General features: G+C 49.3%; 10 protein-coding genes across 10 annotated transcripts; 5 read left to right on the forward strand and 5 right to left on the reverse strand.

Moving 5' to 3' along the window:
* Nucleotides 1–308: 308 nt before the first annotated feature.
* B9G98_01606 (Superoxide dismutase [Cu-Zn] 1) lies at nucleotides 309–776 on the reverse strand (the record flags this gene model as incomplete). Its single annotated transcript, XM_024808164.1, has 1 exon — nucleotides 309–776. One exon carries the CDS (start codon nucleotides 774–776, stop codon nucleotides 309–311), a length of 468 nt encoding a protein of 155 aa, XP_024663932.1.
* A 522-nt stretch (nucleotides 777–1,298) lies between these two features.
* B9G98_01607 (Altered inheritance of mitochondria protein 34, mitochondrial) lies at nucleotides 1,299–1,994 on the forward strand (the record flags this gene model as incomplete). The annotated part of the gene is made up of 1 exon (XM_024808165.1): nucleotides 1,299–1,994. One exon carries the CDS (start codon nucleotides 1,299–1,301, stop codon nucleotides 1,992–1,994), a length of 696 nt encoding a protein of 231 aa, XP_024663933.1.
* A 117-nt stretch (nucleotides 1,995–2,111) lies between these two features.
* On the forward strand, nucleotides 2,112–2,873 carry B9G98_01608 (Phosphoadenosine phosphosulfate reductase; the record flags this gene model as incomplete). The annotated part of the gene is made up of 1 exon (XM_024808166.1): nucleotides 2,112–2,873. One exon carries the CDS (start codon nucleotides 2,112–2,114, stop codon nucleotides 2,871–2,873), a length of 762 nt encoding a protein of 253 aa, XP_024663934.1.
* Nucleotides 2,874–3,246: 373 nt separating this feature from the next.
* B9G98_01609 (hypothetical protein) lies at nucleotides 3,247–4,782 on the forward strand (the record flags this gene model as incomplete). Its single annotated transcript, XM_024808167.1, has 1 exon — nucleotides 3,247–4,782. One exon carries the CDS (start codon nucleotides 3,247–3,249, stop codon nucleotides 4,780–4,782), a length of 1,536 nt encoding a protein of 511 aa, XP_024663935.1.
* B9G98_01610 (Hsp70/Hsp90 co-chaperone CNS1) lies at nucleotides 4,779–5,867 on the reverse strand (the record flags this gene model as incomplete). Its single annotated transcript, XM_024808168.1, has 1 exon — nucleotides 4,779–5,867. One exon carries the CDS (start codon nucleotides 5,865–5,867, stop codon nucleotides 4,779–4,781), a length of 1,089 nt encoding a protein of 362 aa, XP_024663936.1.
* Nucleotides 5,868–5,950: 83 nt separating this feature from the next.
* B9G98_01611 (Mediator of RNA polymerase II transcription subunit 12) lies at nucleotides 5,951–9,325 on the reverse strand (the record flags this gene model as incomplete). The annotated part of the gene is made up of 1 exon (XM_024808169.1): nucleotides 5,951–9,325. One exon carries the CDS (start codon nucleotides 9,323–9,325, stop codon nucleotides 5,951–5,953), a length of 3,375 nt encoding a protein of 1,124 aa, XP_024663937.1.
* Nucleotides 9,326–9,619: 294 nt separating this feature from the next.
* B9G98_01612 (Cystinosin) lies at nucleotides 9,620–10,408 on the reverse strand (the record flags this gene model as incomplete). Its single annotated transcript, XM_024808170.1, has 1 exon — nucleotides 9,620–10,408. One exon carries the CDS (start codon nucleotides 10,406–10,408, stop codon nucleotides 9,620–9,622), a length of 789 nt encoding a protein of 262 aa, XP_024663938.1.
* Nucleotides 10,409–10,641: 233 nt separating this feature from the next.
* On the forward strand, nucleotides 10,642–13,650 carry B9G98_01613 (Peroxisome biosynthesis protein PAS1; the record flags this gene model as incomplete). The annotated part of the gene is made up of 1 exon (XM_024808171.1): nucleotides 10,642–13,650. One exon carries the CDS (start codon nucleotides 10,642–10,644, stop codon nucleotides 13,648–13,650), a length of 3,009 nt encoding a protein of 1,002 aa, XP_024663939.1.
* A 2,883-nt stretch (nucleotides 13,651–16,533) lies between these two features.
* B9G98_01614 ([Pyruvate dehydrogenase (acetyl-transferring)] kinase, mitochondrial) lies at nucleotides 16,534–17,964 on the forward strand (the record flags this gene model as incomplete). The annotated part of the gene is made up of 1 exon (XM_024808172.1): nucleotides 16,534–17,964. One exon carries the CDS (start codon nucleotides 16,534–16,536, stop codon nucleotides 17,962–17,964), a length of 1,431 nt encoding a protein of 476 aa, XP_024663940.1.
* A 212-nt stretch (nucleotides 17,965–18,176) lies between these two features.
* B9G98_01615 (6-phosphogluconolactonase-like protein 2) lies at nucleotides 18,177–18,989 on the reverse strand (the record flags this gene model as incomplete). The annotated part of the gene is made up of 1 exon (XM_024808173.1): nucleotides 18,177–18,989. The coding sequence occupies one exon, from the start codon at nucleotides 18,987–18,989 to the stop codon at nucleotides 18,177–18,179; it is 813 nt and encodes a 270-aa protein (XP_024663941.1).
* Between the last annotated feature and the right edge of the window lie 85 nt (nucleotides 18,990–19,074).

The raw sequence follows: 19,074 nt of genomic DNA on the forward strand, positions 1-19,074 counted from the left end.
GTAGAGAGTTTTGGGGAAGTCCGCTTAGCTCATCAATAACATTGCTGTTACCCGGGAGTGGGGGAAACAACGGGTTGGAGATGTCGCGTCAGCCTAAAAACGGCAGCGAGAGTCTCGGGTAGGGGTTTGGTAACTAAGATTTATTCTGGACTAACAAAACTTGATTGTAAAGAGAAAGTGTACTTAGAGAAAAAAACCAAAGGCCACTATTGGTCAAGAGCAAGCTTATTTCATGTTGCAATTGACCTTTCCGTCGACCGCACGCCCAGAAACCGTCTTAATTACAGCTGGGGCTTGGTCGATCCTAGTCAAGCGTTGGTGATACCAATGACACCACACGCATTGCGGCCGCCAGCGTTACCGGTCTTGGCAGACTCGTCGTTACCGCCCTTGCCGAGATCGTCGGTGCCGGCATGGACAACTACGGTGCGGCCGACGATCGAGTTCTCGCCGAGGAGCTTGATGAAGGAGTCCTTTTTGGATCCCTTGGCAACGCCGTGGGCGTCGGTGGTGACATTGCCCAGGTCGCCAGCGTGACGCTCCTCGACGTCGGGAGCACCGTGAGTCTTGCCGAAGGGGTTGAAATGGGGACCAGCGGAAGTGCAGCCGTTGGTATTGTCACCGAACTGGTGGATATGGAAGCCGCGGAGAGCGTTGGGGTCGTTACCGGTGATCTCCCATGAGACAGTGGTGGGCTCAGACTCGGAGGCCTGCTCGAACCGAACAACACCTGAAACCTTGGTATCGCCACGAAGAACAGCAACTGCAGAAACCATTGTAGATAGTTGGGAGAATTGGGCAAGCTTGCAGCTTATGAAGTGTGGAGCAACGTCCGGGTAACCGGTCCTCTGGGGGCAGGGCCCTTGCAACTTGGCTAGTTCGGAAGGCCCTCGGTCAATTGGTTACAGGGTGAAGCAATTTCTGGAGCCGAATCCCACTGTCAAGGTGGGCAGCCATTTAAATGGCACCCTCCGCCGCGGGCTGGCCAATTGCCGGGCTGCGAGCCGATAATACCGGCTTTTGCTTAACTGTGTTGGCAAACGAGCGGGAAAGTTAGCTGCTTCGAAATCTGTCTAATCGCTCGCGGTCGGTCTATTTAAACCAATAACCCCAGGGTACTCATACCTACCGGGTACTATATTCCGACCTTCGATCCAAAAAGGGCCCGGCTTTGTAATCAGTTGACTAGCCCAGCCTGAGACGCCAAATGCTTGGCACGTGACCCAAGCCTGAGTCCGTTTTGGTAAGCTATAAACAAACCTCGCCTGATTCCTAGCAACTTTGCATCTTCTCCACCAATGTCGACACCAGTTCGATCTCTTCGAGCCGTTCGTTCTATCCCCAAGCTACGTGGTCTTCATAGTTCGTCTAAGAAGGCCACCCCCAGCCATCTACTGTCATCGATCCAGAGCCAGTATTCTGCTCTGACCGTGAACGCACTCAAGACGGAGTGCAAGACTCGCGGGCTGCGGGTCAGCGGCCGCAAGTCAGAACTCATTGATCGTATTGTGGCCTTCGAGGCTACCCAGCAGTTTAGCACTTCCGCACAGGCCAAGACTGTCAGCAGCGAGGTGTCTGTAGCCGCTAAGAATTTTTCCACCACGGCTTCTGTCGATGCCAAAAACGACAGCTCGAGCATTGATTACTTCCGCATGCCTGAGGATGTTCTTGCAGATGCTCCTGTGGACGAATTGCCGTCCCGGATGGTTGTTCCGCCCGACGCACACTACAAAGCCGCCGAGCATGCACCGCATAAAGTGAAGCAACGGATTCCAGACGAGTCTGGCACTGCAGTGGTGTTCGACGCCAGCGGCAGCCGTGTTATTTCAAACCTTACCGAAGAAGACGGCGCCCCCAAACAGCACCGAGACGAGGAGCCCTGTGAAGACGAGCTCCCCGGCCGGGATAAGACGATCCTGTGGGGCCTGGTTGCTGGCGTAGCTGCCTGGTGGACTGGTGGCTCTCTTTTGAGTTCTCGCAAGAACAAAGAGTAGTATTTATTCCGGTCTGCTGTACTTATATAGCCCTCTCCGCTCTTTTTTTTACCCTATGTACCAAAGTATATTAAATCCCATACCTCCCGATACCGGCTTACTTCACCATTGACGAAGATGTCGACGGCGCCGTTGTTTTCGAACGAGGTGCTGGAGCACGTCAACAAGCAGCTTGCCGACCTGGAGCCGGCAAAGATCATTGAGTGGGCGATTTTGACGATTCCTGGCCTCTATCAGACCACAGCCTTCGGCCTATCGGGTCTGGTCACGCTGGACATTATCGCCAAAACCCACCCCGAAAAGTCACCTGTCGATTTGATTTTCATAGACACTCTGCACCATTTCAAGGAAACGCTGGACCTGGTGGAAAAAGTGAAGCAGGCCTACCCCCAGACCGCCCTGCATGTGTATCGTCCAGAAGGAGTGGCCACAGAACAAGAATTTGCCGAGCGGTACGGAGAAAAGTTATGGGACGAAAACGAACTGTATTATGACTACCTGGTGAAGGTAGAGCCTGCCGATCGGGCCTACAAGGATTTCAACATCAAGGGGGTGTTCACTGGACGCAGACGCAGCCAAGGAGCGGCTCGCATGGATCTGCCTATTGTTGAAGTTACGGATACCGGGCTGATCAAAATCAACCCGCTGGCGAACTGGTCGTTCCAGCAGGTGCAGGAGTACATCAACTCCAACAATGTACCCTATAATGCGCTTTTAGATCGCGGTTATCGATCGGTTGGCGACTACCACTCCACTGAACCGGTCAAGGAGGGTGAAGACGAAAGGGCTGGCCGCTGGAAGGGCAAGGCCAAAACTGAGTGCGGCATCCACGATGTACAGCGCTTTGCTGAGCTTCGCGAAAAGCCATCATCCGCTTAGCCGACAGATCGCCCGGAATCCCGCCTAGTTTGTCGAAAAGCTCATGCTGATCGGCCTGTGCGGAATAACCCTAACAGGCGGTGGTTGGGGGGAAAGTCCAGCAGGGTTCACAACAGATCAGGCGAAAAAGCGTTTGTAGGACCGCCCAGATAAAGTACTGCATATCACTGATTTAAAACAAAAGGATCAATTATTTCGCATGTCGTTTCATATTGAACAACAGCACAGTCGCTCTGTTTTTATCCGTCCAAGACCTCTCGGTTACGTAAGATCGGCCCTGTACCCAGCTGCAGTATGCAGCGTTCCCCGCCATTGTGCCTCTTTTCGTGCTTAAAGGCACACGGTACCTCCATATTTGCACAAACCACTTTTCATGCACAGCTTCAGTGACGATAGAAAGCACTCCGAGGTAGAGTATGTCAATTACGTTGACGAGTCCGGCTCTGACTTGCCAAAGTTCTCCGACAAGCTCCCGACCTCCGGAGAAATCGAAGCTCGTATCGAAGAGCTGGCCGAGATCCACCAGGTCAACAGGCGAAAGCTGCAATGGAAAATGGACCTGATGATTATTCCGTCCATCTGTCTGCTTTATGTTTTGGCCTATCTGGACCGCATCAATATGGGTAATGCCAACGTCTATGGGTTGGCAAAGGACCTCAACCTACACGGTAACCAGTATAACGTGGCCTTGACTGTTTTCTTTGTTCCTTACTGTATCTTTGAGGTTCCCTCTAATATTCTGCTCAAGCGCTTGAGCCCCCATATTTGGCTCCCATGCTGTGTTATCGGGTTTGGTGCCGTGGCTTTGTCCCAGGGATTTGTTAAAAACTATGGCGGGCTGTTGGCAACCCGTTTTTTGCTGGGTCTGCTGGAAACAGGTATGTTGCCTGGGTGCACATATCTTATTTTATCCTGGTATACTCGCGACGAGGCTCAGAAAAGATACTCGTTCTTCTTCGGCTCCACCTGTCTTGCTGGCGCGTTTGGCGGCCTAATCGCCTATGGCGTCCACCAGTGGGATGGTGCTCACGGCCTGCGATCTTGGCAGTGGCTATTTATTCTTGAGGGTGCTATCACGATGTTCTGTGGAATCTGCTTTTTCTTCATCATTGCAGACTTCCCTGAGACGGCTCGCTTTATCAGTGACAACGAACGTGCATTCATCAAGGCCAAGCTATCTCTTGACCAGGGTGACTCTCGACACGAAGACAGCTCGCTCAAGAACTACTTGAAGCCGTTCAAGGACCCCAAGATTATCCTGTCTGGTTTCGTCTATTTCGGTTTGATCATTGGTGCCTATGGCTATACTTATTTCGCTCCAGCAATTATCAAGACCTTCAAGTACTCCGATGTCAAGACCCAGGTGTATTCTATTTTCCCTTGGATCGCAACCTTCGGCGTTAGCATGATTCTGTCGTTTGTCTCGGACTGGACCAGAATGCGTTTCCCCTTTATGGCGCTCATGATTTTCGTCGGCATTACTGGATTCGCAATGCTGTTAGGTTTTGAACCCGATCAAGTTAACGCCCGATACGCCGCTTGCTTCTTGATTTGCATGGGCATGTACGCTGCTCTACCACTATCAATCACCTGGTTCACTTTGAACGTGGCTGGACATTATCGCAAGGCAGTTTTGTCTGGCTGGATGATTGGTTTCGGTAACATTGGCGGTATTCCCTCCACATTTTTGTTCGAAACCAAGGATGCACCAAAGTACGTCCGGGGTGTGGCCACCTGCTTAGCCATGACCGGCTGGTCCTTCCTGGTCGGACTCCTGTACTTCTTCATTCTGTACAAAGCCAACCGTCAAAAGCGCAGTGGCAAGGCAGACGCCAAATGGGATTCCATGACTGACGAGCAAAAGAAATTAGCTGGTGACTTGAACCCAAGCTTCATCTATTCCTACTAATTTGAATAACTTAATTGAGACTGCGCCTGTTGCTTGTCCCACGTAGATAACCACTGACTTGCTTGATTCTTAGGCACAACGTATAGCCGAGCAAGATCGTCAATCATAATAATATCTGGTTTTTGCGTTCCAAAAAGCTTCGCCAACGACGCTTTCAGCGGAGCTTTCGCCAAGCCGCCAGTTCTGGTTTGTGCGTACACTTCGAGGTTTCCCAGTCGGTAGTCTGCGGTAGCCCAAGGAGGCGGTTGAGTGAATACCATCTCCAAAAGACCTCCGACTGTGTCGGTCTCACTGGCTTGCTCCACAATATCCGACTCCAGCGAAAGAGGATATAAGAGCAGAGCTGGAACTGACAGGTGTGATGTAGCATCATTAGGGTTCTCTAGCTGACATTTGAGCTCGCCAGCGGCTCTGCGGTGATCAGCATCTGCCTCTGCAAAAGCCCTGGTGAATCCACGAGAGGCAAGGGCTAAGTTCAACGTTTTCTGTTGTAGTTCGGCTTGCTCTTGGCGAAGACGACGAGCTTCTTCCATGTCTCTAAGCTTTTGTCTGCGGGTAGCAGCCGAGTTTTTGATTGTCTGTAGATCAGCGCTTCCAGGATCGCATTGCAGGCCGTAATCAGCACAAACTATCGCTTCATCACTCCGATCCAACAGCAAAAACGCTTTGGAGCTACGGTACCACGCCTTGACATTCTTGGGGTCCCGATCAAGAACTTTGGTGCAGTCATTGATGGCCCGACGGAAATTTTTCAGCTCCAAATTAGCCTGAGCCCGGTTTCCCAAACATGCCAGCTCAATTTCATCAACTCTACAGCTCTGATCCAGAGCTTTGGTATAAAACGCAATAGCATCTTTGTATTGCTTGAGTTTGAAACAATCATTGCCCTGGTTTCTAAAGTTTTGGGCGATCTCATGGGGCTCTCCCTCGTATGCCATAGCTTTGAGAGCCTCGACAGCAGGGTTCTCTTCATCTGGCATCTCCGTCATAAAGAACGGGACCTTATTCAACTCCTTCAACACATGGTCCACCGGTTTATCCTTATATTCCTCTAAAATGTCCTTCAACGGCGCGCTTGTATCCATTACTAAGTGAAAAGTTTAGCTGCAGGATTATGCATTCGAAAATTAAAAAGACATGAACTATATCGTACATCGTTAAATAAAAATCATGAGGGGTCTTTGATCTCGATATAAGTTTCGAAACGCGCAAGATCCAGGGCCAAGTCGTTCATGCCGATGGTTGGATTTGCGTCTTCAATGAGATCAAAGGGCCAGACGTTAAGCGGTGTATAAATATCGCTGCTTCGAGAGTACATCATCAAGCCTTCGAGAGGAGCAGTCTCTTGCATGGTGTCAGAAAATTTTAGCACGGTGCTGTGGTCGGTCTGAAGAATATATAGGGCGTCAGACACGAGCTGAGAAGCCTCTACGCTTGCACAGATTAGCGGTAGATGGTTCAGTTCAATCAGCCCGGCCACAACTTTGCATTGGCTAACTGCGTAGTCAAGCGATGCATCACGGGTGTGAATAAGGGTCAATTTTACCAGCAACGAGATGGCCCGAAGAACGTCGTCAACGACCGCATCCGCAGCGCTCGCCATGTCCACAACGGCAGCAATACAATCTGATACATCAGGGGGAGGGGACTGGGGAGTCTCACGAGCATACAGCGCCACAGAGTCCACAATAGTGGCCAGACTAGGTAGACTGTTCCGTTGCAGTGGCGCTGTCAGAAACTCTTGTTCGCATGCGGCGAGTAACTCAGCTTTCACTTCAGCACTAAACTGATTGAAGAGGCTCGAAGCACAGGGAGCCAGGTCTGTTCCATCTCTGATAGCGTCCAAAACAACTTGGGCAATCTCTTTGGCACTTAAACCGGCAAACACAATAGCCAGAGCACTGCGACAAAAATGAAACGTAAAAGGATTGGAGGCCTGTACTGTCTTGATAAAACGTTCAACAACCGTTCCACCCGCCAAATCAAAGGCGACTCCCTTCGAGTAAAGCTTAACCAAGTTAGGGTACTTGATCGGCAATTCAGCAATGAGGTCAGACGGTAACCTTGTCAACGACAAGGCAGGGTACATGGATAAAGTTCTCTGCATCTGAGCAACCTCGTCGATGGGGTACCGTTCTTGAAGGCGCAGCAGGCGCTCTTTCGGCGCGGTGGAATAATACAGCTTACGACAGTGGTACACTCTCTCGAGTTCGTCTGCTAGAAGATTCATTCGCACTGCAGGCTTGAGCGCCAAAAAAAACATTGTATCGTCGTCATAGTTTAAAGCTTCATCGAGCTCAGAATATGTCACACAACCGTAAATGACACATTTAATCAGTAGGAGACGATCATTGCGGACTTGGGCTATCCATTTGGGGATAAGCGTCTGGACCAGGGTTTCATCATGCTCTCGCAATTCCGCCAACAGTGCCACGTCTTTACGATCCATGGCCTGGGAAACTTGAGCTTCAAGACTAAGAGGCTGGGTTTCCTCTGGGGACAATGTAGAATCCTGCTCATCAAAAAGGCGTATATTATTGTCTAAACGCTGGAGGGCGTAAGAGTGGGTGCTAACATCACGAAGGCATTGCAAGAAACTTAATAGTTCTGCAATGTCCAAATGGGCAATATGAGGCTCTTTGAGAACATCGAGTACACCCTCCACCAAATTATCCAGCACACCCAGGCAAACGCATTCAAACAAATTCTGTTTGAACAGGAAAATGCAGTATTTGGCCACTTCTGCAGACTTTGTGGTCCGCCATGCAAGTCTTGCTAGCTTGTAAACACCCATAATACAATGAGGCGCGACTGCGGATACGGCCAGTTTGAGTTGATCTAGAGTCGGTGGTGTACGAGCAGCCGCTGCTTCAAAGACCCCTTGGCAAAACAAAATTTGTTGGTTTTTGGTCAAATCAGACAACACCAACGGGGGCAAGGTAGTATCGAGTCGATCAGCAACTGCTTCTACCAAAGGGCGAACGATATCACGATCATTGGGGTGGCTGTGTTTGCGCAAAAGCATACGGCTCTGAGAATGAAGATGGCGCGGCATCAATGAGAACGGAAGATTGTTGAGAATCTTGTGGTGCCATTGCCTCGAAGCACTATCACGGTACAGAGCCCCGGATCCCATGAGTCTGCGGAAATAAACTTCAAACGTAAACACTCTGGCCCTGTAGCATTCAGTGATAAGGTTGATCACCACAGTCTCGCTATATTCGCCAGCACTGGCCAGCAGCTCGTTGATGAAAACTTCTTGGAGGTTAGCTCCGCCTGATCGAAGGTGTCGGCAGATAGCTATACAAAGAACAAGAGCTCTGGAGCCTCCACGACGTAACGTCCACTGGAAAACGGCTTCGGCCAACTCGGAAGATGATACTCGGGTCCTAAGCTCGTGACACAGGTGGCTGACAGGGTATGGCAGGCCAAAAGTATCAAGCGAGCTAGCAATGCTTATGGTGGTTGCCCATGCTGGGGGGACATCAACGGGGGTCTGGATAGTGAATCTCGCATTGCGCTTGGCGATTGCCTGCACTGAAGATGGGGCAACGACTTGAGTTAAATAACGGGCAATAGAAGGCCAATGTTCGGGCATGATAAATGCTTCGGGCCGCGACTTGAACAAGCGCACGAATTGGTTGTTGAGTGGGCCCTGGACTCCTCGAACATCACTGAGCTGCTCGTAGCGAGCAACGAACGAGCGGACCAGCCGCTGAACCAGAGCAGGTTGAGTCAGAGGTAACCAAAAGACACTCACAAGCAAAAGCACGACTGGCAGCCATTGGTTGGGGCCACTGGCCAGCGCAGTGAGTAGCCAATCCAGTAAAGTTTGGCGGTGAAGTAGCTCTTCATAAAACATGTTTGCCAAAAGTCTAGCAAGGTATGATATTTTTAATTGCCATTCCCGGAAATCCTCTGGATCATAAAGTTCAATTGTGGCCTCCAAGTGATCAAGGACTTCTTGAGTCCAAGATCGCATCCAGGTATCTTCAACACCAGCGACCGAGCTTGTGGGGCCAGCCTTGCGCTTTATGGTGCGGAAATCGTTTGCACCAACGCATCTTATGAACCACAGCGCCCGCAGAACAGGGACTCTGTGTCTAAAGATCTCATCTAGAAGCTTACCGCCCGAAATGCCATGCGGGATTGTTCTAGCAAGCTTTCTCAGGGAAACTTTGGGATTGCTCAAATCACGAAGCCACAACTCACGCTTTTGATCGGTTAGAATGACCCTTGGCGGTGGTTTGAACGTCGAGGGTGTGTGGATGCGGCGGGATGCTTCTCTAACATGCATACTGCTGGTAAGAAAATAGGAAATTGCCGGGAGCGCAGTCCAATGTTTTAGCAAAGGCACCATTGAATTAGGCCCCCCGCATGAAGCGTACTCATTTTTGATCACTGAATGAGGCGCAAGGCCCTTCTGGATCTCGTCTGTGGTCGGAGGAATACTGTCATTGGCATTCCAGGGAAAATAGTCAGGGTAGATTTTTTTCGCTTTGCCCGGATACGGGAAGATATTGCTAGGCCCTTGTCTGGTCATTCTCCGCGCATCACACCAGGCGTCAAAAGCTTTCGACACTGGGATTGGTTATGTTGGCAAATTGTCTGGGCGGTCGAGGGTTTCCCTAGCTCCAGTAGGTGGGGGGTTGGGAGATTTTACCGCACCCTAAATTGTTTTGGCAATTTAGTTGACAAAGGTTGCGGGTGGCTGATGTTACTGAGAGCGAATGGTGGAGCGGGGGATAAGTTAGAATATTTAAAATGAATAAGTTCGTAGACTAGGATGGTTTGCGGAGGAAAAAAAGGCTAGAAATTCACTCAAATCCGTGAAACTCTAAATCTCTGCCTCGTAGTTTTTCTCGTGATGGAACGGAATAGTCCGTTCGCGATAGATGCTGTGCTGGATAAGAAAAGCTAGTGAAAAGACCAGTGTTACTATCGACAGCAGCAGCTTGACCGGATGCTTGTACATATCTGTGATGTCACCTGCCAAGTATGCATCCAGAGCCAGCTGGGCAACGGAAAAGTAGGCACCGAGAACGTCCAGAATTGGAGTTGTTTTTGAGAACCCGCGTGTGGACTTGCGCTTGTAGTTGTACAGAACCTGTGGGATATATTTCACAGCGCTCAGCCAGATTTTGACAGTGCCAAATATATTTGCAACATCAACCAGTTCGTAGTGTCGACGCGTTGTGGAGATTTCCCAAGCATGTAACAATAGTGCACAGCCGGCCATAACCATGACTAGCGAAAACACCTTGACACCGCGTGAAATGTGCTGTCCAGACGACCGCCGATATCCGGAACAATAGAACTGGAACAGCACTGCGGCCACAAGCACCAAACTGTGGACTCCGTACACCACATCGTTGAATCGCACAAGCGGCGGGTTTTTGTGTCTCAACTGGTATTCCAGCCGCACGGTTGTTGAGTACCTTAGCATTCCAACCGACAGCATGTAGGCCAAGCAGCCGAAGAAGTTCAAGAAGGCAAAGTCAATAGACATTCCTTCAACCGACTTCATTCGGCGGTGTAAAAGAACTGGTGGATAGAGTGAAACACCCCAACAGACCACGTAGGCCCATCCCAGAAGCACCGAGATCAAATCCAGAGGCAGGGACATGACAAACGCACAGCCTGCCGCGACGACGGATCAATTGCAGATAAGAACAAACTCCACTTTCAGCCCTAGTCCCAAGAAAGATGGATTGGGTTTTCATGGTTTCCGGAATTGCCTAAATTTTTGCACCAGATAGCTAAACCGTTGCTGAAATTCCCCTCCCTCGGCAAAACGCTTCAGTTCACCGGCATCGGATGATGACATATTGGAATCCGTCTATCTTACCCCACACTACTATGACCGTAGCCAGAGTAGTGTACGTGCCCTCGCGCACGAACTTTGTGAATCTACCTACACAGCTGGCGAATACGCTGGCTAATTCAGACACGCCAGTGCAGAAGATCGTGGTACAAGTGGACTTTAAGGGAACCCAAAACCATGTGCGGAGACCTAACTTCGTGGGGTGGTCTGGTATGGCTTCACGAGACGATAAAACTCTGGAAATAGATCCGACGTTTGCTCAGAATATCGGCCTTCCCCACGGTGCCAATGTGTCTATTTCTGTTACCACTGTCAAGGATGGGCAGCTGGCCGAAAGGGTATTTCTCGAGCCGTTGACACCAGCCGACTGGGATATAGTCGAAACCCACGCTGGTCTGCTTGAAGATGTAATGATCAACCAAGTACGAGTTGTTTCGCCGTCGTGTAACATCACTGTGTATCCTACTGCCACGGCTATTGCAGCCCTCAAGGTGACCCACACTATTCCAGACCTTCCTCATGCCGCGAGAGAGGTTTTTGTTGCCATTACAGAAAACACAGAAGTGGTTATTGCGCCTAAACTAAAGCCGAAAAATGGAGATCAGACCGCACCGTCTGGGCAAACAAAACAAAACGGTTCAGCCCCTGCCCATAAGCCAGAAACCGTCGTGCTTCGTGCCGCCTCATTTCCTTTCGCCAATGCACCAGCTACTCGTAAATTACAGCTCTGTGCAGATACTAAGCGCTTTGGTGGTGTTTCGCACGTATCTGTTTCGGTCATCCAGCCGTCACTCTCGGCAGCTGCTCCTGAGCCCTCCTCACCAAAAGACCCGAGTATTGTTACCCCTGCGAAAACTGTCTTGGCTGAGTTGGTACATGCAGACTTTGTATCCATGTCTTATGGTCTTTCTTGTGCTCTTGGGGTTCCAGGTGTGGTTAGTACACTACTACAGATATCTTCAGCTCCCACTCTGGACTCGGGCACCTTGACTTTGCATCCCTACACAACCAGTAGTGCCATGAACAGCCTCAAGGCAGGCAAATCTGCAGATGAGGAAAAAAAAAATATTAGCGAAAAGTTATATGAAACGCTCGATCTGTCGTATGCTGGCAATGGGCTCGTGGTGCCACCCGTGCCGGATATTCTTCCTCAAGGTGGTATTTTTGAAGCTCCATTTGAATATGGAGATATCAAGGGGATCAAGCTGGGCAGTGAGCAGGTACTCGCTGAGTCCTCCGTGATGCCACTGCCTGACAGCGTTATCGTAAAACCTGCACGTGCGGTCGTTGGCAGAGATTCATTGCTCACAGAAATCGAAGATGCTATTGTTGGTGGCACAGGAACGTTGGTCTATGGCTCGCGCGGATGCGGCAAGTCCTCTGTGGTTGACTATGTTTGCCGGAAATTAGAGGAGCAGCTCATTAGACCACTACGTTTTGACGTGGGTGCTTTAATGGAAAAGCCTGTACCAACCGTCAAGGAGGCGCTGCGTCGGGTATTTCTTGAAGCTGCTTGGCATAGTCCTGCATTGGTAGTCATTGACGATCTTGACAAGCTCATCCCGGCCGAATTGGAGCACAGTGATTCCAGTCGCACCGTGCAGCTGGCTGAGATCTTCAACGGCTTGGCTCATGAAATTCTTTCGTCTCGTCCTGTGACTTTATTGGCCACCGCACAAGCTAAAGAAGCACTCCATTCGTCTCTGACATCTTCCCACGTGTTTGAGGAGCTCATTCACTTGAGGTCACCGGACAAAACTGTGCGTGAAGCTGTGTTGACTGAGGTCATGGCGGCACTAGAAATCACCGGTAACGATGAGTTTGATATTCTAGATGTTGTTGGAGAAACTGAAGGTTACCAACCCGGAGATCTTTGGGTTCTTGGCGAGCGGGTTATTTCAACATTGGCTATTGAAAGCAATGAAATGACCGTGAGTACCGACAATTTCAAAGCAGCGGCTTCAGATTATACTCCAGCAAGCCTTCGTGGTGTCAAGCTCGAAAAGGGTAATGCTACCTGGTCTGAAATTGGTGGTCTTGAAGAAGTCAAGCGTGTCATTTTGGAGACGCTTGAGTGGCCGACTAAATATGCACCTATTTTTGCCAACTGTCCGTTACGTTTACGGTCAGGTCTTTTACTATATGGCTATCCTGGATGTGGTAAAACGTTGATGGCTAGTGCTGTAGCGGCCCAATGTGGGTTGAATTTCATCACCGTAAAAGGACCGGAAATTCTCAACAAGTACATTGGTGCATCCGAACAGTCTGTTCGAGATCTATTTGATCGTGCTCAAGCTGCAAAGCCGTGTGTTTTATTTTTTGACGAGTTCGATTCAATTGCCCCGAAGCGTGGTCACGACTCCACTGGTGTAACAGACCGGGTTGTGAACCAGATGCTTACACAAATGGATGGCGCCGAGGGTTTGGACGGTGTTTATGTGCTGGCAGCCACGTCACGGCCGGATCTTATTGATTCTGCGTTGTTGCGTCCAGGCAGACTGGATAAGTCGCTACTGTGCGACATGCCAAACGCCTCTGACCGAGAGCAGATCATGGCTACTGCAAAAGCAAAAATGTCTCTAGCTCCGGATGTCGACCTCTCGGCTATTGCAGCAAGAACCGAAGGGTTTTCTGGTGCTGACTTGCAGGCGTTAATGTATAATGCATACTTGGACGCCATTCATGAGAGACTTGATACGAAAGGTGAACAGGGTCTATCTACAGAGAAAACGAATCAAGAGTTAGAACTATTTCAGCTCAATGGTCGGCGTGACGTGGAAACTGTTCGGAGTTTTTTGCTGAACTCCGCAGATAGTCAGGCGGCTATTGCACCCCAGACCAGTTCAGTGGCCAAAGCGGGGGACCCTGTGATCCTAACCACAGAACATCTTGAGAAGTCACTGCAGCAGACAAAGCCGTCCATCTCTGCCAAAGAGGTGCTTAAACTTAAGCATATTTATGACCAATTTGTGTCTGATAGAGATGGTGAGATGCCACCGGGAACTTCTTCTACTGGCGTAGGCGAGCGAGTTACGTTGAGCTGATGCCAGCAACTACAAAGGCAAGAAGCAAGTATCTGGAGTGGCTGGCAACCCTGCCGATCCATGTCTGATCAAGCAGGAGCAAGTTGGTTATGTTGAAATGCCATGGGGATATAAATCGAGGTTCACCTCTTTAACAGCTGAGGTGGTCATAGAGCCTTTAAAATAAGCACTAGTTCAAGTAGTGTGTCTGATTAATCGAGTGAAGCATCCTGATTTCGAATTAATGCTTCGGCGAAGATGCATCCGGGCATCTGCACATTTAAGCAGCGTGCATGCACCATGCTACAGCCGATGTGGAGTAAATGTCATGTTAGATCCTACCAAAAGTAATTATACCACAGCCAGGGCATAGCTTTTCGGCATTTTGCCTCAATCCAGCTTGAATAGATTTTTGAACTGGTCTCAGTTCAAGTTTGCCAAGGATATGTCTGTTGGTGCTATGAATTTTCTTTGAAGGAACTCGTATTATCAAAGTTTGTACCAAGCAGCTGTCCAGCTCAGTTCCGCTTGTCAAATTGCGCGGAAAATATAGATATATACTTGCGAGAAACTGATGAAAGATAGAATGGATTATTTTCAATGAACATATCGAATAAACCGGAGTATCACCTAAAGAAGGTTGGAGCCAGGCCGCTTTGGACAACTCGCATCACGCTTACACTAAAGACCCTGTTAATAACGCTTACTACGGAAGGATAAAGCTTTAAGAATGATATCATTGCAGTAACGCATACAAACCGCTAGTGCTAAACGCCAGCATGACCACTTCAAATCTTTTCGAAATAATATGGGCTCCAAATGCTCATAATGCGATAAATTAATCCCTCTCAGTAAAGTGGTACGCCGCCTGTAATACTAATCAACACATAGATGACAAAGTTTTTTAGTCCCACAAGAACGACACCCTCAAGCAGCCCGGTGAACTTAGGCTACAGATCGTGCTGCAATGTGCTACGGTCAGCACAACTGTTGAGATTATCCGATCGGCTAGAACGGTGGGAATATGAGAATGCCGCAACCCGCGACCACACTTTGAATTATGGCCCAGCTTAATTCAAGAACAAAGGTATAAAGCCCTTGTGATAGAGCATGCGGGGCTTGGGCTATGTGACCTTAATCAGCTGCGCGCAAGAAAATACTGCGCATGTTCTTTTGGGGTAGGGGTGATGCATGTAAGTGTATGATTCTCGGTTGATCTTCCACCAAGACCTATTCTTGGCAAGAGATAACGGAATAGGCGATTAGGACGACACCGGGTATTTAGTAGACTATCATCTAAAGGGACACAAAGCTTAGACTCGCCTCTGATGCAAACTGCGTGATTCAGTGACCACATTATTACTCTCAAAAATACGTTAGAGCACTGGTTCTCTGCAGCGGCTGCTCTGCAAGGGTTCGGGTGCGCTTGATATTGTTGTGCATAAACATCAGATTTAAATACTCGCTCCCATCGGAAATTATTCCATACCATACAAACCAAAATACCACATCAAATGACCATATGTGTACACGTTCAAGAGGGAAGCAATAGCCGTAGTAGCAAGCACGAGACCGCCTCTTATCCTCCCAATGAACGCATGAATCGATTTGAGCGTTGCACAGACCGCGCCTGGAAACATCGTAGTGAGCCAACATATCGCCGGTTTTCATGTCCGAGACCACCGCTGGAATAACTCACTACCACTCGCTCTATTTTTTTTATTGGCTTTATTATTATCTTGCGCCTTGTTTACCCGAGTACTTGGCAATGCTGGACCGTCTGCTATAGTCCATCCAAACACTGTTCCTATCACTTGACCACAAAGTCAAACACAACAACCTACATGTTACTAGATTAGTTTTTTTTTGTCTTTTTACACCTTATAGTCTATTTAAGCAATGATTTTTGTCCATCCACGGCTTCGCATTAAATCAACTCGTATTCTATAAGTCGGAGTGCTTGCAGGTGCTTACATAGTGATTCCTGCAGTGTGCAATCTAAACTTTTAAATATGTTTCTGTCTCGCTTTTGAGCGCGAACATGACGGAGTACCATAGGAAAATATCGCTTTATGTTGTATTGTATTTCAGCCTAGATTTAGCAAAGAGAGCTTCTTGCTCTCATTCTCCAGACGGCAGCAGGCGAAGCGGGGTAGATATGGGTACCATGTGACTACTCCGTAGACTTGGGAGAGTAGTCCGAACCAGCAAATCTATGCTTTTTGACAGATAGTGAATGAATAATCCGTCCATCATGCCCATCTTTGCTTTTGCAAAGAGGACAGGGGCGGTTCTCAAAACAGTGACCTGTCTAGTACTAACCTCTTCTGAGTCCTGCCTGAGGCTATCAGTTCGCATGTGGGGAGCCGAGGCGCTGTTGAGGCAAGCAAACGCAATCGCTCCCCTCGGTGAGATAGCCCGGTAATTAAGCCACCTCGCTTGTGCTAAGCGATCTATGATTAGATAAATGAGCAAAGGTGCCTGACTTCTACTGCATCAGGTATATTTAACATTTAAGCACCGACCTGTCGCAAAAATGTCGTGAAACGTCCATATGTGTCTCATAACCTTGTTTCAATCGTTACTAGCTACCGTTTGAGAAACGGGGTACGGTTTCGTCACACCGGCTCACGCAAGATGCAACCCAAGACGAAAGAACGCTGACTTTTCCAATAAGGAAGTTTGACTAAGCCAGCAGGTGCAGCAAGAGCCAAAATGTCCTAGCAGGCAGCCACCCGTTCTTAGTCAGCAATGCGGCTTTTCTCGGTACAGCCGACCCCAGTCCCAGGTTCCCAATTGCCCCTTGAGCACCCCAGTAATGACTAAATGTAGCTTTTGTTAATCCCCCTTGCCCACGACTCCCATACCCCGGATTCCCATCTTTTGCGTGAGAGATATTCACATATGCTGTCGCTCAGAGTCCTGATACGACCTAGTAGATGCACGCGCTGGCGTAGATACAATCACACTTCACCATATACTCCCCCTGCGGATAGCACCACGTCTGGCGCCGGGTGGCGCGAGACCCCTGCTTTGACGGAGAAAATCAGCCACTATTCGCACTTTCCGGCCACTGGAGTGAGTCTTCAACAGATGGTTCAGTTTGGTGGGTACCCTTCGGACGGCACTCTGTTCAGGGCGTCGCAGTTTATCGTCGAGGAGCTGCCTATTCGGCTTGCGCACCGTGTCAAAGAGCTGGAGTCGTTGCCGCTTCACTTGAGCGATATGCCGTCTATAAATAGGGTCAAGGAGTGGTACGCACAGTCTTTTGATGAGTTAACGTCGATTCCTTTGCCTCAGCTGTCTGACAGCGTGCGCAAGAAGCTCTACAACCCGTCGAAACGGGCCAAGCTCGTCGTACCGGTCGGAAATACGCGGCCAAAAAGTGGACTAGGAATTCAGGCCGAGCAAAGTCCTCTTGGTGAGCAGGACGATGTTTATAATCCGAATGTGAACCGCATCAGATCGCAGGCCACCAGACAGTACTTTGCAACCGTCGAGGATGATATCCAATGGCCGCCCGAGGTCCAGAGATATAATCGGGTTGTTTCGCACGCACTTCAACGAATCAAAGCACGGCATGACGGCGTTGTATCCACTATGGCCCAAGGCGTACTTGAATGGAAATCCTCCAAATTCTACCAACCAGATGACGACGTTTTGCAGGGGTTCCTGGACAGGTTCTACATGAGCCGTATCGGTATTCGAATGCTTATTGGCCAGCATATTGCGATTAATATGGACCGGGGCATTCGTGACGACTATGTGGGAATCATTTGTACCAATACCAACGTCAAAGAAATTGCCCAGGCGGCTATTGACAACGCCCGGTTCATTTGCGAAGATTGGTACGGCCTCTACGAAGCACCAAAAGTTCTTTTGCATTCGAATGCCGAGAACATCAACTTCATGTATGTTCCCGGCCATCTGTCCCATATGATCTTCGAAATCGTTAAGAACTCGCTGCGCGCAGTCGTCGAGTCCTATGGCGTCGACGCCGATGAATACCCCCCAGTAAAGGTCATCATCGCCCAAGGTGACGAAGACATTGCTATCAAAATCACCGATGAGGGAGGTGGTATTCCCCGCCGTGCCAGCGACAAGGTGTGGACCTACATGTATACAACTGCCAAAGAAACCCCCAGCCTTGAGCCCGACGTGTCCCACAGCGATTTCAAGGCCCCCATGGCCGGATATGGCTACGGTCTTCCCGTGTCACGACTATATGCCCGCTACTTCGGTGGCGATCTCAAATTGATCTCAATGGAGGGCTACGGAACCGATGTTTACCTGCATTTAAATCGCCTGTCTACTGCGGCAGAGCCTCTTTCCTAAGTTCGCAAAAAGAGAGGGATGTCATTAAGACTTTTTCGAATTGGTTATTTATTGATGTTGGCTTCCATCTAGCAAAGTTAGAAAAAAAGTATAAAAAGATTTTACCTCGTTATGGGTCCCCCGAAGGGTAATACTTGATATGCTTGCTAGGACCCTTGTCATGGCAGCGCTTTTTACTTGAAGTGTTGGAGATCTGTTTAAGAGCAAGGCAGTTAGGAAGAAGGTGTAGACGGTGCGGTAGCTGTGCGCTTGTATTCTTTCTTTTGGACAAACACACCCTGCAGGGCGCTATCGTCGACAAACCACGCGACACGTCCGGCCGCACCTTCGTTCACTAAAGACCCCGGGAGGCCCTTATCGGGACGCTCCATGATAGTTTTCACGATAGGAGCTTTTGTTGCACCTTCCACGATGAATGAAACACGGTGTGAGTGGCAAATAACAGGTAAGGTGAGCGTGATTCGACGAGGTGGAGGCTTGGGGGCATCTTCAACGGCAGCGACCCAGGCGTATTTCTCGCGCAGTAGCTCATGGGTAGGGAACAAGGAGGCAATGTGGCCATCCGGGGCAACACCAAGAAGAAGTAGATCGAACATGGGTAATTTTACAGAGTCCTTGGCGGCAAACCCTTTGATGAGGGTCTTCTCATAGTCATCAGCGGCTTCTTGAGCATCATCTATGAGCGATTCATCAATAGGAAACACATTGGGTGAAGCATCCTCAGGCAGATTGTCTAAGACCTGCTTTTTGAACTGCCCATAGTTGGACTCGGGAGAGTCGAACGGTACAAGTCGCTCGTCGGCGAAATAAACGTCCCAAAAATTCCACGCAACATCGTCACGTTTGAGGAGGCCCTCTTTTAAAGCACCAATAAGAGATCCGCCAGCAATGCCAATCTTGAAGCGGCGTGCAGAGTCCGCACCTTTCAGCACGGAATTTTGAATGCCCACAATGTGATCAGCGACGGTTGCGGCGACATCCGAGATGTCTGGGTAAGCGTAGACTGCCGGGACGGTGGTTGTCATTGTGCTTTTTGTGTGTTTTCGATAGAAATCAGAACCACAGAAGATGGAAAACGATGATTAAGACAAGAGGGGTTTATGGGTTCAC

Source organism: Wickerhamiella sorbophila (assembly GCF_002251995.1).
Source record: "Wickerhamiella sorbophila strain DS02 chromosome Unknown contig1, whole genome shotgun sequence".
In the NCBI taxonomy this organism is placed as follows: domain Eukaryota; kingdom Fungi; phylum Ascomycota; class Dipodascomycetes; order Dipodascales; family Trichomonascaceae; genus Wickerhamiella; species Wickerhamiella sorbophila.